This window comes from Desmodus rotundus, chromosome 1, assembly GCF_022682495.2.
Source record: "Desmodus rotundus isolate HL8 chromosome 1, HLdesRot8A.1, whole genome shotgun sequence".
Classification (NCBI taxonomy): Eukaryota; Metazoa; Chordata; class Mammalia; order Chiroptera; family Phyllostomidae; genus Desmodus; species Desmodus rotundus.
In genome coordinates, this window is record NC_071387.1 from 48,012,368 (window position 1) to 48,027,776 (window position 15,409).

At 40.3% G+C, this 15,409-nt stretch overlaps 1 protein-coding gene across 6 annotated transcripts in view; it reads right to left on the minus strand.

The window, feature by feature from the left end:
* The window catches only part of CFAP95 (cilia and flagella associated protein 95), a 104,812-nt gene that overhangs the window by 38,559 nt on the left and 50,844 nt on the right, over positions 1 to 15,409 (minus strand). For 3 of the 6 annotated variants that reach the window (XM_045190772.2, XM_045190778.3, XM_024554655.3), the window contains one exon: positions 3,383 to 3,491. The exons of the other annotated variants lie outside the window; for them this stretch is intronic. In XM_045190772.2, coding sequence (XP_045046707.2) covers positions 3,383 to 3,491 — 109 coding nt within the window. The remainder of the gene's footprint in view (positions 1 to 3,382; positions 3,492 to 15,409) is intronic. 6 annotated transcript variants of the gene reach the window in all.

Consider the following 15,409-nt stretch of genomic DNA (forward strand, 5'->3'; position numbering starts at 1 on the left):
ATAAATAAATAACCAGGTTCATTTTCTGCAAGGAGGATGCAGTGTCGGATATTTAAAAGGCCACTGGGCTAAGAGTGGAACAACTTGGCATTCTAATAGGGAAAGTATTTAAGATATTAAGACTTTGGAACCAGTGGAGATAAATAGATTTTAATTTTTAATATACTTCCCAGCTGTTAGACTTTCAACAAGTGGTAAAGCTTCACTTTGTCTCAGTGTTCTCGTTTATACAGCATGGGTCACATGTGGGTACCTGCCTGGAGAGTTTCCCGAGGATGAAATGAGAGACACTGCTCATGTAGGAATCTTATTGAATTGATTCTATTCCATCAATAAAAGCAATCATGAAGCAACCTGATTTGAATCAAGCTGCACCTTAAATCCCACATGGATAGCTAGTCCTTATTTCTGACTTGTTAGAAATTTTAACCAAGTCCCATAGCTTTTTGGGGGGCCCCTCAATCTTAAGAAAGACCTCATTTTAGCTATAAAGTTTTCCAGTCCAATGAAGAAATCACAACTTCTAACTGATTAGATGTAAGGTTCTCACTTTCCCAGCTCAGTGCTGCTTTAGTCCTGGAAGCCTGCAGTGGGTGGGGCCTTGCTCCACTGCTGTTTCCTTTTCAGGCTTTTCTCTTCTACTTCCCCCCTGACTCACAGGCCCCTCCCAAGTCTGGCTGATGGGCAGAGATGAGGTGAAAAGGCTTAGTGTAAGTGATCCTTACTCCCTTGATCTATGCTGGTGGCACAGGGCTTGCAGGGCATTCAAAATAGACTCCTTTCATGGGGCACTTTGTTTTCAGGGACTGTCACAAAGGCCTCCAGCTGCAGCTTGCTGGAGGTAGGGAAAGCTTCTCCTCCTCCTCCTCCCAAGCCTTGAGTATCTGATGGGTCTTTTCTGCTGGGTCTCTCTGCTCTCTGCTCCTACCCGAAGCGGCCCTCTCAAGAGTGCTCTGGCAAATTTTTTCCAATGGGCCCATGGGCAAATTCACACAGTCACATATCCTTGACCATCATCCCCACTTAAAAAGCTGCTTGTCTCCCCCCAACCCTGCTCTGCCAGACCAGGGAAGACCTCTCAGCTTTAGGTTCCCAGGCATACATCATACACCTGGACTCTGTCCTCTAAATTTCAGGACACACCTATTAATCTCTCGCAGTGGTTCCCTTGAAACTCCTCTCAATTGTGGAAGGTGGGATGGAAATCACAACTAATTAAAGCCTCTTTCAACTCTTCAACTCTAGTCTTCAAGGACATAATCATTCATACTGCTCTAACCTAGTTTAGAATCTCTTACAGGTCCTGCTTAGGTGGCCGAGCTTCTTCCTTTAGGACATATGGTTCTTGCCAAATATCAAGTGTGTTCCAGTATGTAGGCCTCTATCCAAGCTCTATGACAAGAGGAAGAGGGATTCATCCTTCCCCCTGCCACATGTAGCATCCCACCTGACACATGAAAGCATGGAAGCTCTGTGCCTGTATCCCTTCCTCCCTTCTTTTAATACCTGGGACCTTGGGTAAGCCATTTAAAATCAGTGAATCTAGGTTTAGAACTGAGATAATATCTTTCTTGTTAACTTCATAATTTTGTTGAAAATAACAGAAACAAGATGAACAAGCAAGTGTTTTTTATTTAAAATAATCTATAGAAAAAATGTAACCTACTATTAAGATATGAGAATAGCAGCTTCATCAGAAATAGTAACTCCTTGGTCTATTTTCTTTTCTATCTAATACATACTGCAAACCTGGTAGAGGAAGGACAAGTTTTCAATGACCGTGAACAAATATATGTCAAAGAGAAGGTTAATATCTTATTTATGCATTCTATATTAAACCTGAGGCTTGACTACTGTAATGCATGGAATATAAAGAACAAATATTGACATTTCTACACCTCATATTTTACTTGATCTCACTTCCCCCAACAACCCAGAGACCAAGAACATTTTCATTTAGAAATTAAAAATAAATGTTTGCTCAGAGTCATAGACTCTAAGTGCATGCCAGGCAATGCTTGCCTTGTCCAACTTTCTCTTGTCCTGACTACAGCCCTGTGCTCAAGAAAGCGAGGTTAAACTGGGTTTGGGGAGTGGGGCAGGGTGGCTATTGATCGAGTTAGGTACCAGACTCAAGTGCTCTCTCCATGTGTGAGCTGGATAGAGACAGCCTGGTGCAAAGGCAAGAGGTAGGGTGGAAATGGAGGAAACCATCAGAATGCCCCTGAGATTTGAGCTGTGAGGCAAGAGGATAACTGAGCACAGAGAAAGAGAGATGCTAAGAGAGACTCTGTGTTTGAGTGTGTGAGAGAGAGAACAAGAGAGAGAGAGAGAGAGAGAAAGAGAGAGAGACTGTCTTGCTGTCTTGCTTCTTTTAGGTGTCTTGGTTCCATATCCATGCAGCTGTATCTTTATAATAAATCCCCATCTTTCAGACTATCCTCATTATTCTCTGTCCATTGCAACTATAAGAGGAAGGGAAGAAACAGCATGGGACCTGCAAAGCTAAGTTATTTCCATCACACTGGAGAATCGAGAATCTTCTCGAACTATTTCTCCCTAGGCCTGCCTTATTTCAAACTAGCCCAGCCTTTGGGGGCAGAATGTGATTCAAACCCAGTCTTCTCAGGACATTGACATTTGCCCTTGTCAAATTACAAGTTCTTCAGGCCCCAGACCATGCTATTAAGGCTGAATTGAGTCTTCTACTCATCTCCAAAGGTCTTAGCATTGTAGGATACAATTTGGGAGTCTCTGTGGTGTTGAGTTCCTGCCTCATGCTGATTGGGTAGAAACCTCAATAGCCTCTCACAGCAATTCAAATAGGAATTACTTATGCAATGAATATTCTTTTTGTAACTGGGTCACACAAGTATTATAAGGATATTAGTAGCATGTTTTAATTACTCACAAGTCTGCCATCTTAAGATAAGCACAAAGACTTGAAATCAAAGACCTGGGTTCAAATTCTCACTCTTCTACTCCCTAAGTATGTAACTTTGAGTAAGTTGCTTAACCTCTAGGAGTTCTTACCCATCTACAAAATGGAGATAATAATACCTTCTTCTTAGGGTTATTGTGAAGGTTAAAGCAGACCCCTAGCAAAATGCTGCAGCTGCAGCAACAGCATCATAACAACAGTAATAATTTCTTGAGCACTTGCTCTGTGCCAAGCTGAGTTAAGCACTTTATTTGCTTTATCTCATTTTATTCTCCTGGTAACCTCATGAAATATGCACATTTTAAAGGTAAGGTCACTGAAGCTCACAGTGACTAACATAGCTAAGAGGGTGGCATGGGCAAAGTGCTCCTCCTTTTATTTTTTCATTTTTCCACAAGGGGGAAGATTCTAGACTTAAAGAAATTAGCAGCAACTACTCACTTGGGGCTCATCAGTTCCAAATCTCCGATATGTTGAATTACACAGTTTTTTCACTTCCTCAGGACCCTCTATATCATAATCTTTGGGATACGCTTCTCTGTTACGGTGCCTTAAGAAAAAAATAAGAATCTGTTAAGAGGTGAAGCTCACTTATCAAGAATTGCCTTTAAGCATTAAAAAAATCCAATAAAATTTACTATATTCATTACATTACTTTAATTCTAAGTCCACTGAATTTATGACATAGATTTTCCATTCCGTGTGAGCGATGCTGAGGCTACTTCGTGAAGCCGACTTGACATGAGTGGTAAAACTAATACCACAGAAACAATACTGAGCAGACACGGCAATTACTCAATGGCTCCAGTGGAGTAGATGTTATTTAATAATGCAGATTATTTAATGAAAGTAAATTCTAAAATAAGATGTGATATCTTAGAAAGGCAACTTGCCACTTTAGAATCTTTTTCCACCATGAATTTTAATTATAACTTTTTTTCAAAATAAGATGGAGCAGACAGTATTTGCTCATATCAATTTCTAACATGTGCTCCTGCTTCTAAAGAGGGTCTAAAGGAAACTGGCAATTAAACATAAACTAGAAAAGACAGTTCTCAAAACATGTAGATGGAAAAGGAGAAAATATTCCAAATGTCTTGTCTAAAAGACTGGTTAGAAATAATAAAAAGGAGGTATATGGGGAGAGGGAAGGAAAAACGAGGTGAAGTGCCTGCAAGATAAGTAGCTATTTTTGTAAAGCTTTCCTGGTGAGATAAAGGAAGATGAGCCCCAGCACCCTTCAGAAGAGGACTTGCTATTAAGGGAGACAGGCTGGAATTGTGTAAGGGACACTGAGGTATCCAAAACTTTATCTACCCATCTGTCCCTTCAATCATTCCTTCATTTGGCATGTATTTTTAGGTACCTACTACACGCCAGGCATTTTGCTAGGCACAGGGCATGCAAGCTTGATGAAGTCCTTCAGTAGCTCATGGTGCAGCAAGAACAACAGAGAGTTAAACAAGGAATATCTAAAATGGGGACAACTATAATTGAAAAACAACTAAAAAACACTCAAAAAGAAAAAAAGAAAAACCTACAAGGTGCTGGGTATGGTCACAGGATTGTGGAAGTGGCACAGCATCCATTCACCTAGATGAGGCACCCAGCGTGCAAGTTAGGAGGCCCTGTAGGACCTCAGCCTCATCTTTGCCCTTGCACTGCATTCAGTTTACACCCTTAGCTCCCCACCTCTGAGCATTGGGAACGGAGTTGTGCACAGAACCCAGCAGTGAGGAAGGCCAGGTTAGAGTGGCAGAGCTCCAACTCTCTTCCCTTATTCACATCAGAGCATTAATTTTAAAAACACTAAAAGTATTTTGATACAATACCAGCATTTTTGATACTCTGATGGAAAACTCATGTAAGTCCTTAGGGGGTATATTGACCAACATCAAGAACCAGGAGTGGCCCTGGGTGGTGTAGCCCAGTAGTTTGAGCGCAGGTTGTGAACCAAAGGGCCGCCGGTTCTATTCCCAGCCAGGAGGCATGCCTGGGTTGTGGGCCAGGTCCCCAGTGGAGGCCACGTGAGAGGCAACCACACATTGATGTTTCTCTCCCTCTCTGTCTCCTTCCCTCCCCCTCTGTCTAAAAATTAAATTTAAAAAATCTTAATTAAAAATAAAAAAGAAAGAACCAGGAGTGGTAGAGGGAATGAGGCCATGGGGTTGAGTCTTTGCTAAGACAGGACCTAGCTATGTGACCTTTGGCAAGTTATGTAACCTTTCTGTGCTGCCATTTTCACATATGTAAAATGAGCACAAAAACAATACCAATACTTTTTTAGATTTTTGTAAGAATTAAAATGAAAAGAATATCCACCTTGAATTTATTTTTGTGTATGGTGTTAGTTGGTGATTGAGTTTCATTTTTTTTTGCATGTAGCTGTCCAGATTACCCAATACCATTTGTTGAAGAGGCTATTTTTACTCCACTTTATGCTTCTGCCCCCTTTGTTGAATATTAATTGACCATAGAGACTTGTATTTATTTCTGGGCTCCTTATTCTGTTCTATTAATCTATGTGTCTGTTCTTATGCCAGTACCAGACTGTTTTGATTACTGTGGACTTGTAATATAGTTTGATATCAGGTATTGTGATCCCTCCTACTTTGTTCTTCTTTCTCAAAATTGCTGTAGCTATTCACCATACACAAAAGTAAATTCAAGGTGGATAAAATGCTTAAAAATAAGTCACGACACCACAGAAGTCCTAGAGGAGAACATAGGCAGGAAAATCTCAGATATTCCATGCAGCAATAGTTTTACCGACATGTTCCCTAGAGTAGGGGTGTCAAACTCATTTTCACCAGGGGACCACATCAGCATCACGGTTGCCTTCAAAGGCTAAATGTAATTTTAGGACTGTATAAATGTACCTACTCCTTAACTAGGAGCAAGGAGCTCGGCACTACTGCCAGGTAGAAACAAGGTGCTGGGCTGGATAAAACACGGTGGGGGGGCTGGATTCGGCCCACGGGTCTTGTGTTTGCCACCTCTGACTTAAAGGAAAGAATAAACAAATGAGACCTCATCAAAATAAAAAGCTTCTGCATGGCTTAAGAAAACAGCATCAAAATGAAAAAAGAACTAACCATATAGGAAAATACATTTGCCAATGGTACTTTGGACAAGAGTTTGATTTCCGAAATATATAAAGAACTCACATGATTCTACTCCAGGAAGACAACTAACCCAATTAAAAAATGGGCAAAGGACTTGAACAGACACTTCTCCAACGAGGACATACAGAGGGTCCAGAGACATATGAAAGGATGCTCAGCATCACTAGTCATCAGTGAGATGCAAATTAAAACCACAATGAGATACCACTTCACAGTGGTCAGAAAAGCCATCATAAACAAAGCAACAAACAACAAGTGCTGGAAAGGTTGTGAAGAAAAGGGAGCCCTAGTGCACTGTTGGTGGGAATGCAGACCGGTGCAGCCACTATGGAAAACAGTATGGAATTTCCTCAGAAAATTAAACATGGAACTGCCTTTTGACCCAGCAGTACCACTGCTGGGATTATACCCTAAGAATCCTGAAACACAAATTCAAAAGAACCTATGTATCCCAATGTTCATAGCAGCACAATTTACAATAGCCAAGAGTTGGAGGCAACCTAAATGCCCAGCAGTAAATGAGTGGATCAAAAAAGCATGGTACATTTACATGATGGAATACTCTGCAGCAGAAAGAAAGAAGGAGCTCATACCCTTTGCGACAGCATGGATGGAACTGGAGAGAATTATGCTACGTGAAATAAGCCAGATGGTGAAAGACAAATACCACATGATCTCACCTCTAAGTGGAACCTAATCAACAAAACAAACAAGCAAGCAAAATATAACCAGAAACACTGAAATAAAGAACAAACTGACAGCAACCAGAGGGAACAGGTGAGAAGGTTAAAGGGGGAAAATAGGGGAAGGTCCATCAAGGAACATGTATAAAGGACACATGGAAAAAGCCAAAAGGGGTAGGTTTGAGGGTGGGAGGTGGGGATAGGTGGGGCAGGGGTCAGTGGTGGGGTGAAATGGAGACGAGTGTACTTAAACAACGATAAAAAATAAATAAATAAGTGAAATGAAAAGAATAAAGGCAGAAGGTCCCTCAAATACTATAAAGCTCTATAAACATCTATGTATAGTAAATACTAATTGGGCTTAAAAAAATCCTGGTTTTTTGAATTGCAAACTTAATTTTTTTGTAATTTAACTTAATTTTCATTATTTAACAAAGTTCTCATTTTCCAGGTGGAGAACATTAATCTTGGTTAGTTCTGGAGTTCTCCCAGCTCTAAAGAGTCTGTGTAGTCACACGATGCCAAGAATCCATCTTTGTTGTCACTGTCTCTCCTTTGCAATATTTGCGGAAACGCCCTCACTCCCCTGTGGCTTCCCATTGCGGATCCATGCAGCTCTCTGCTCTGCCATCCCAGTCATGCCACACAGGTGTTTGTACAGACTGGCACTCAGACAAAAGGGTGCCACTCCCTCCCCTACCAAAAGCTTTGTGTCCCTCTCCACCCAGGGCTCCTGGAAACCCAGATGCTGTTCCTGTGCTGTTTGCCTGGCCCACCAAGCACACAGGTGTTTCATGTCCCCACCATACGGGTCATGGGGGATACCCGGAGTCCTGCCCTTCAACAGCTCCCAAGACATCCTAGTAATAGAGGGCGAGGCAGTGACAAGTCCCACCTGCTCTAGGACTTCCAAAACCTGAATTCAGGTTTGCAATCCTGCACAAATTCACATGCACTCAACATCTTTGGCTTCTACCTTCAGTCCATGAACTAACTCTTCACCTGCGATGGGACAGGGTAGCCCAGCTCTTCGCCTAGTCTTCCAAACCCATGTTGTCATCCTAACGTACAAACTTTTGAACCCCAAAGCCAAGAATTTGGCTCTGTTGCCTACTGTGTCATTCTTCCCCGAGGTGATAAAACCAGAATACCTCCATAAAATCTTAGGAATTAAGGGGGGAAAGCACCAACTAACACCACAATGTATTATTCCCAGGGCCCACCTCTTTATGTAATCCAGCTGGAATTACACATATCTTTATACCAATGCCATCATAAACTATCATTTTTAACATTTGTTTAATGAAGGAAGGGACCCCCGAAAGCAAAGATGATTAGTGTTCATGAGAGTCAGAAGACAGCCCTGATTATCACCCCATATATTTTAAGTTGTATTATAACTAGATTGTTACAGAAGATACAAATATGCTTTTCTGTTATAGCAATCTCAGACAGAAGTCAAAAGCCCAGCATTGAAAAGATAAATCTAAAATGAAAGCGTTGCTTCGGAGGATTGAGCTAATGCAGCTGGCGTTCCCTGATGCCCGTGGCTGCCGCGGGTAATGAGCATGCCGCCTGCAGGCACCGAGACACACAGCCAGCGGTCTCAGACCGCCCTTATTTCTAAGAGCCTGCCAGCCTACCAAAGAGGAGTACACATGTTTAAAAAGTATAAAATATATAAAGCATAATAGAAAAACTTAAACATTTTACTATATACTATGTTTTTTAATTTTTATGTTTTAAATACAGTATATTTAATGTATACTACATAGATATTTACTATATATAAGAATATAGTAAAAATAATTAGGGGATTATAAAGGAAATATGAGATTAAATTAATTCTGTGACTTTATATTATATCAGGTAAACATTGGCTTGTGTCTCAATTTCCTGAGATAAACTGAAAATCATACTAAGGAAACAAATTAATCAATACATTGAGAATCTCAAGTGAAAAGTGACATATAAATGTAAAATATTATTATGTATAATAATATTGTGTCTACTTACAAATGTTTCAGTTGGGTATTTTTAAATACTGTGTCAATACTAATTAAGTCTTTCAGCATCTTTGTGAGATAAAAATTGTCAAGGTATAATAAATATATACCTTATATAGCTTTGCCCTCCTTGCTACCTGCGTTTATATATGGTCACCATGCAACTTGCTATGACTTGTCATTTACTGCAATAAAAATGTTTTATGAGGAAAAATGAACATAATAAAATTTACAATGTCTCTGGAACAGTAACTTTAAGAGTTTTTGACCACAGCCCCCACCCACCCCACTCCAACCCACCCTGAGACACTTGACAAGGTTTGGCGACATTTTTAGTTGTTGCATCTGGGTGAGGTGGGTTGTTACCGGCATCTAGTGGTGCAGCTAAACTTCCTACAATGCACAGGACAACCCTACCACAAAGACATATCCGAAATGTCAAAAGTGCTGAGGCTGAGGAAGCCCTGGAAAATAGTTGCGTACCAGCCTCAGATCGGTGGTTTCTAAAGCTGAGTGTTCTGTGATCAGCAAAACTTTTCCTCCGAACTTGGAGAACCAACATAGAATTGCCAACTTTTTGTCTTGACAGGAACATTAAAAATAAAATAACAATCTATCACCTTTAGTAGGAAGATCTCTACCACCAAAGATAAGTAAAAAGCAATCTGAACCCTTTAAGTCACAGGTGGCAAATATAAGGCCCGTGGGCCAAATCCGGCCCTCCACCTTGTTTTATCTGGCCCAGCACCTTGTTTCTACCCAGTGGTAATGCTGAGCTCTCGCTTAACTGTTAAGGAGTAGTTACATTTATACAGTCCTAAAATTACATTCGGCCCTTTGAAGGCAATGGCCAGGCTGATGTAGCCCCCGGTGAAAATGAGTTTGACACCCCTGCTTTAAGTGAAATAAATGTAGCTATCCAAAAAACTTGCTACCTGTCTTTACAGCCTGTATATCACCATGGATTAGTAAAAAGTCCTTGTTGACCAGCACTGTTCTAGATTATACACTGGCTTCTGCAAATATTAATTTGCCCAGACACGTATTTGGCAGCAGCTGGTCAGCAGTCAGTTCAAGGCCAAAGCAGCCTGAATACAGGTATTCCATGCTGCTGATTGAATGAAGAGCTGCATCTTTGATGCCAGGCATTCAGGTACAGGCTGACATTGTTGCTGGGAGGAAGACCCATAGGGCTTCCTGCCAGCAGGGCCACAAACTTCCTTGATAAGCAGCTTCCTTGACAAGGACCTTCTTCTGGGGACCTTGCTCTATCAAGCCCCAGAGCTGAATGCTCCAGCTATGTTTTTATATGATAAATCTTTATAAAAGACATCTTTCATTACAGGAAATAAAACTTGCTTTCTTTAGTCTACTGTGGGAGAAATAGTATGATATGGATTGAATTAGGACAGGGGAAAGGGCTGACAAGATAGGATCAGAGCTGCCAGCTGTATGAAAAAGAACTTGGAACCACAACCCTGTTATCAAAAATGCCACTTAGACTGATGTGAAGAGGGCCAAGGTCAATAAAATCTAGTAAGACCAAGACAGCTTGAGCAGATTCCATTCTGAACAAATGCCCTACATATCCAGTTAGTACACACCTTTGTGCCGCCAACCCTGCAATCACCTGAGCCCTGCAGATCCTACTCTTCCTGTCTCCTTGGGCCTAACACAGTCTCCAGTCATGCCTTGTCAAGAGGACCTTCTGGGTCTGTTTCTGGAGTCCTTTAGGAGTTTGAGTTTCTTACCATAAGAATTGAACGATTCCACACCAAAAGAGATCTGTAAGCCCCCTTTGAGTGAACACAGAGAAATCCTCAAGTGAGTTGTAGGGCTGAACAAACTCAAGTCCAGAACATACTCAGGGAGGCACCTGAAACTTCCCCAAGGCTGCTCCAACAGCCAGTGGAAGACAGGGTGGGATTCGGTCATAGGTACTCCTCAAAGGAGAGGGGACCAAGTTACACTCCAGGGTTTCCATGCTCCCATGTCTATGTTGGGGAGGTGAGGTAGGTGTGGCAATGAAACCAATATCTTCATCACTGCTTTGCCTTTCACATTGTTTTATAATTATTCATTAATGAAGCTGCCTTCTCATTAGATTAAGAAATTACACACAGGGTTTATTTTTTATTCATCTTTGTGATCTCAGTGCCTGGCATAGTCTAACACATTGCAAGTGCTTATTAAATCTTAAATGATTGATTGATTGAATGTTCTTACATTTTGTTACTATAATCTTAATATAAATGCTGAAAGCAATGGCTTTCAAATGTATCCATAAAAATAAAGAGTATCCCAGCTCGCTCTACCAAAGCACACATAAAGAGGGAGTGATAATGCATATAGAGATGCTAGTTCTTTGCAGCAAAACTTGTCTCGGGAGGAATTATAAATCTACTCGCTGAATGGAAAAACTGTCAACATACATACGCATAACACTGATTGCAAAGGGGGTTTGAGGCTGAGCAATATATGACACAAGAACAATGAAAATCTGAGCTGAATACTAGCTTCTGGTTACTTGGCAGAGACACATTTTCTTTGGAGATTTCAAGGATGTTAAAATGTTTTAATTAATACTCCAGATGGCAGAATATATTCATTTTAAATTTTAGAATTATTAATGTAGTTCACAATTAGTCTTCCAACCACTGTATTTTCTGATGTAAATCTAACCCAAATGAGAAAAGACACCTTTTCTATTAGGTTCTATAATCATCTGCTACCTAGAACTTTAAAAGAAAACTACCCTCAAGAGTCAGCTATATTTTCTGACACATTTGAAGCACAAGACCAATCAAAGACTGCAAAGAAACATTTGATAATCCTCTTTAAAGATTTCATGGCAAATGACTTACATGCTAAGGTAGTGTTATTTGGTGGTACAAATGTACCAAGTGAATAATGAAGACTTTCAGGTGTATTTGCAGAGTAATAAGGAAAATCTCATGTCCTTGGTAGATACTGTGACATTTCCGAGTTATGAAGATGGACTTTGTTTTTCAGTGTGTCTTATGCTGTATGTGATTTGTATATCTATAACCATGAAACCACAGAATTTGAAGCCCAAACTGCACTCAAAATAAAAACCACTTGATGGAACCAAATGAGTTAAATAATTTTCTTCACTCAGCATATGCTGAGGATCATGTAAATATGACCCATTATTATTATGAATTTTCTTTCAAAAAATTTTCAAGAATAGGAGGCCCCATGGAGAATATTGGAGGGAACAAAAGGAACACAGCATTTGGAGCCTTTGCCTATCTAAACAGTTTAAATGTTAAATAAATTTTGTCAGTCTGATTAACTGTCAAACGCATGACCGTGAACACAGCTGAAGGGACATGTATTAAGCAGGGTGATACTATAATTGATTATCCCATTGGGGATAATTTTAGAGGGAAATGAGGTACTAAGTACATTGGTAGTGTTGAAAACCAGGACTGTCCTACTCAAACCCGGATCAGAACATTCTTTCTCTGTCTTCAGATGACTGCATCTCAATTATCTTCAAATGTTAGGATACTTCTTAGGGTTTCTTTGAACCTCCCCTCTTGAAACAGATAATATTAACTGGCCAAAGATACTCTGGGTGGTGAAAGAGTAGGGCAAAACAGAGTCAGGATTTTTAAATTGTACTAAATATTAGTAATTACTGTAGTTTAAAGAATGCCTTGACAATATTTCTGTCTTCAGTGTCATGAAGACCAGTTTGCCCCACTCCAAAACAAAAGCAGACATCTGGGTAAACTCCTATTCCTATAGTATTAATATTACTAGCTTAAATAATGTGAATTAATTACTCTAGAATAACATCAAAAGATTATATTATGCAAACTTAAGGCCCATTTTAATGCACATTTATGTGAATGCATGAGTAATTGCATATTAAGTAGGTCACACAAGCTTCTTTGGTTCCAAAGCAATTCATTTCATTCACATTAAAAACAAATGAACAAGCCTTTCTTCATGAATAGCATCTAGAGTTAAAATAGACTTCTATTATGGACATAGTTACAAAAATAAGTACTTTTCATTTTCTTACTAGAAACCACTCAAAAGCAGCCAAGGAAATGGCAAAATTATAAGCAAACTAAATTGTTGGCAAAATCAAAATTTATAAACTGCACAATACATCTGTGTAAGGGCTACCACAAGCAGCCAAGATCCAGGCAAAGATAACTGGAAACAGAGGCAGTAGAAGAAATCTCAGTAATGACGACTTCCAACCAAGATGGAGGCATAGATAGATATAAGGTAGATACTTTGCTTCCTCGCACAATCAAAAGAAGAACAACGACAAATTTAAAAACAAAAACAAACACAACTGCCAGAAGGTCAAACTGTATGGAAGTCCAATAACCAAGGAGTTGAAGAAGAAACATTCATCCAGACTGGTAGGAATGGGGGAGACTGGAAGCCTAGGCGGCGAGAACACATGACAAGGTGGCAGCTGAAAGACCAGATGGTGAGGCAGCAGCTGGCAGACGGGATGGTTCCACATTAGCATGCAGATAAACTAGGAGGAACAACTGAGGAGCAAGACAGTGTAAACCAGGGTTCCAACTCAGGGAAATAAAGCCTCAAAACCTCTGGCTATAAACACCTGTGGGTGTTGCAGTAGTGGGAGAAACTCCCAGTCTCACAGGAGAGTCTGCTGGAGGCACCCACGGGGTCCTAGGATATACACAAACCCACCCACCTGGGAATCAGCACCAGAAGGGCCCAATTCACTTGTGGGTAGCAGAGGAAGTGATTGAAAGCAGGGTGAGAGCCACGCAAGTGGCATTGTTCCCTCTTGGACCCCTCCCCTACATACAGAGCCAGAACACAGCAAACTGGGTTGCCCCACCCTGGTGAATCCCTAAGGCTCTGCCTTTACAATGTCACAGGTGCAACAAGACAAAGAAATATGGCCCAAATGAAAGAACAGATCAAAACTCCAGAAAAAGAACTAAGAGACAAGGAGATAGCGAACCTATCAGATGCAAAGCTCAAAACACTGGTAATCAGGATGCTCACAGACATGACTGAGTACAGATGCAAAATAAAGAAAGAATTGAAGGCTATACAAAGTGAAATAAAGAAAAACACAGAGAAAACCAACAGTGAAGAGAAGGAAACCAGGACTCAAATCAAAGATTTGTAACAAAAGGAAGAAATAAACATCCAACCAGAACAGAATGAAGAAATAGGAATTAAAAAAAATGAGGAGAGGCTTAGGAACCTCCAGGACAACTTCAAACGTTCCAACATCTGAATCATAGGGGTGCCAGAAGGAGAAGAGGAAGAGCAAGCAATTGAAAACTTACTCGAAAAAATAATGAAGGAAAATTTCCCCAATCTGACAAAGAAAATAGACATGCAAGTCCAGGAAGCTCAGAGAGCCCCAAAGAGGTTGGACCCAAGGGAGAACACACCAAGACACATCATATTTAAATTACCCAAGATTATAGATAAGGAGAGAATCTTAAAAGCAGCAAGAGAAAAGGAGATAGTCACCTACAAAGGAGTTACCATAAGAGTATCAGCTGATTTCTAAAAAGAAACCTACTGGCAAGAAGGGGCCAGAAAGAAGTATTCAAAGTCATGAAAGGGAAGGACTTACATCCAAGATTACTCTGCCCAGCAAAGCTATCATCTAGAATGGAGGACAGATGAAGTGTTTCCCAGATAAGGTAAAGTTAAAGGAGTTCATCATCACCAAGCCCTTATTATATGAAACGTTAAAGGAATTTATCTAAGAAAGAGAAGAAGATCAAAACTACCAACAGTAAAATGACAGCAAACTCACAACTATCAACAACTGGACCTGAAAAACAAGAACAAAAACAAAGCAAACGAAACAAACAACTAGAGCAGGAACAGAGTCACAGAAATGGAGATCACATGGAGGGTTATCAGTGGGGAGGGGGAGAATGAGGGGGAAAGGTACAGAGAATAAGAAGCATAATTTATAGGTACAAAATAGACAGGGAGAGGTTAAGAATCGTATAGGAAATGGAGAAGGCAAAGAACTTGTATATATGACCCACTGACGTGAGCTAAGGTAGGGGGAATGCTAGAGGGTGGGTGGGTGCAGGGCAGAGGGGGATAAAGGGGAGAAAAAAATGGGACAACTGTAATACTATAATCAGTAAAATATACTAAAAAAAAGAAAGAAAAAGAAATCTCAATACTGAGATTTCCTGCTGGGAACTCTCACAATGCCAGCCAAATTACATTTCTGTGGCTATGCAAATAAAATGGAAAATGCTATATCGTTCACACACGCATACACACACAGGGGTGGGCAACAGTAAGTTTACAGTTGTGAGTGCATGCAACAGTTTATTCCTGTATAATTATTTTTAATTATTGTATTACAACTACATATATCATATATTATGTGTAATGTATATAATATATAATATATATGTAAATTCCAACACATTAAAGCATTTAGGATCCGAAAATTCAGTGGAGATTTCCAGGCCAATGCTTGAATGAAAACCTGTAACCAATGGGGTAAGGAAAACTTAAAAACACCAAATCTACTGATATCCTCAGGGTGTTTGCAAACACTGTACAGGGACAATGGCTTCAGAGCTAGAGGGACAAAAGTGTAGTCCTAGAGCCCACCTGGGAGGGGAGCTTTCCAAGAAA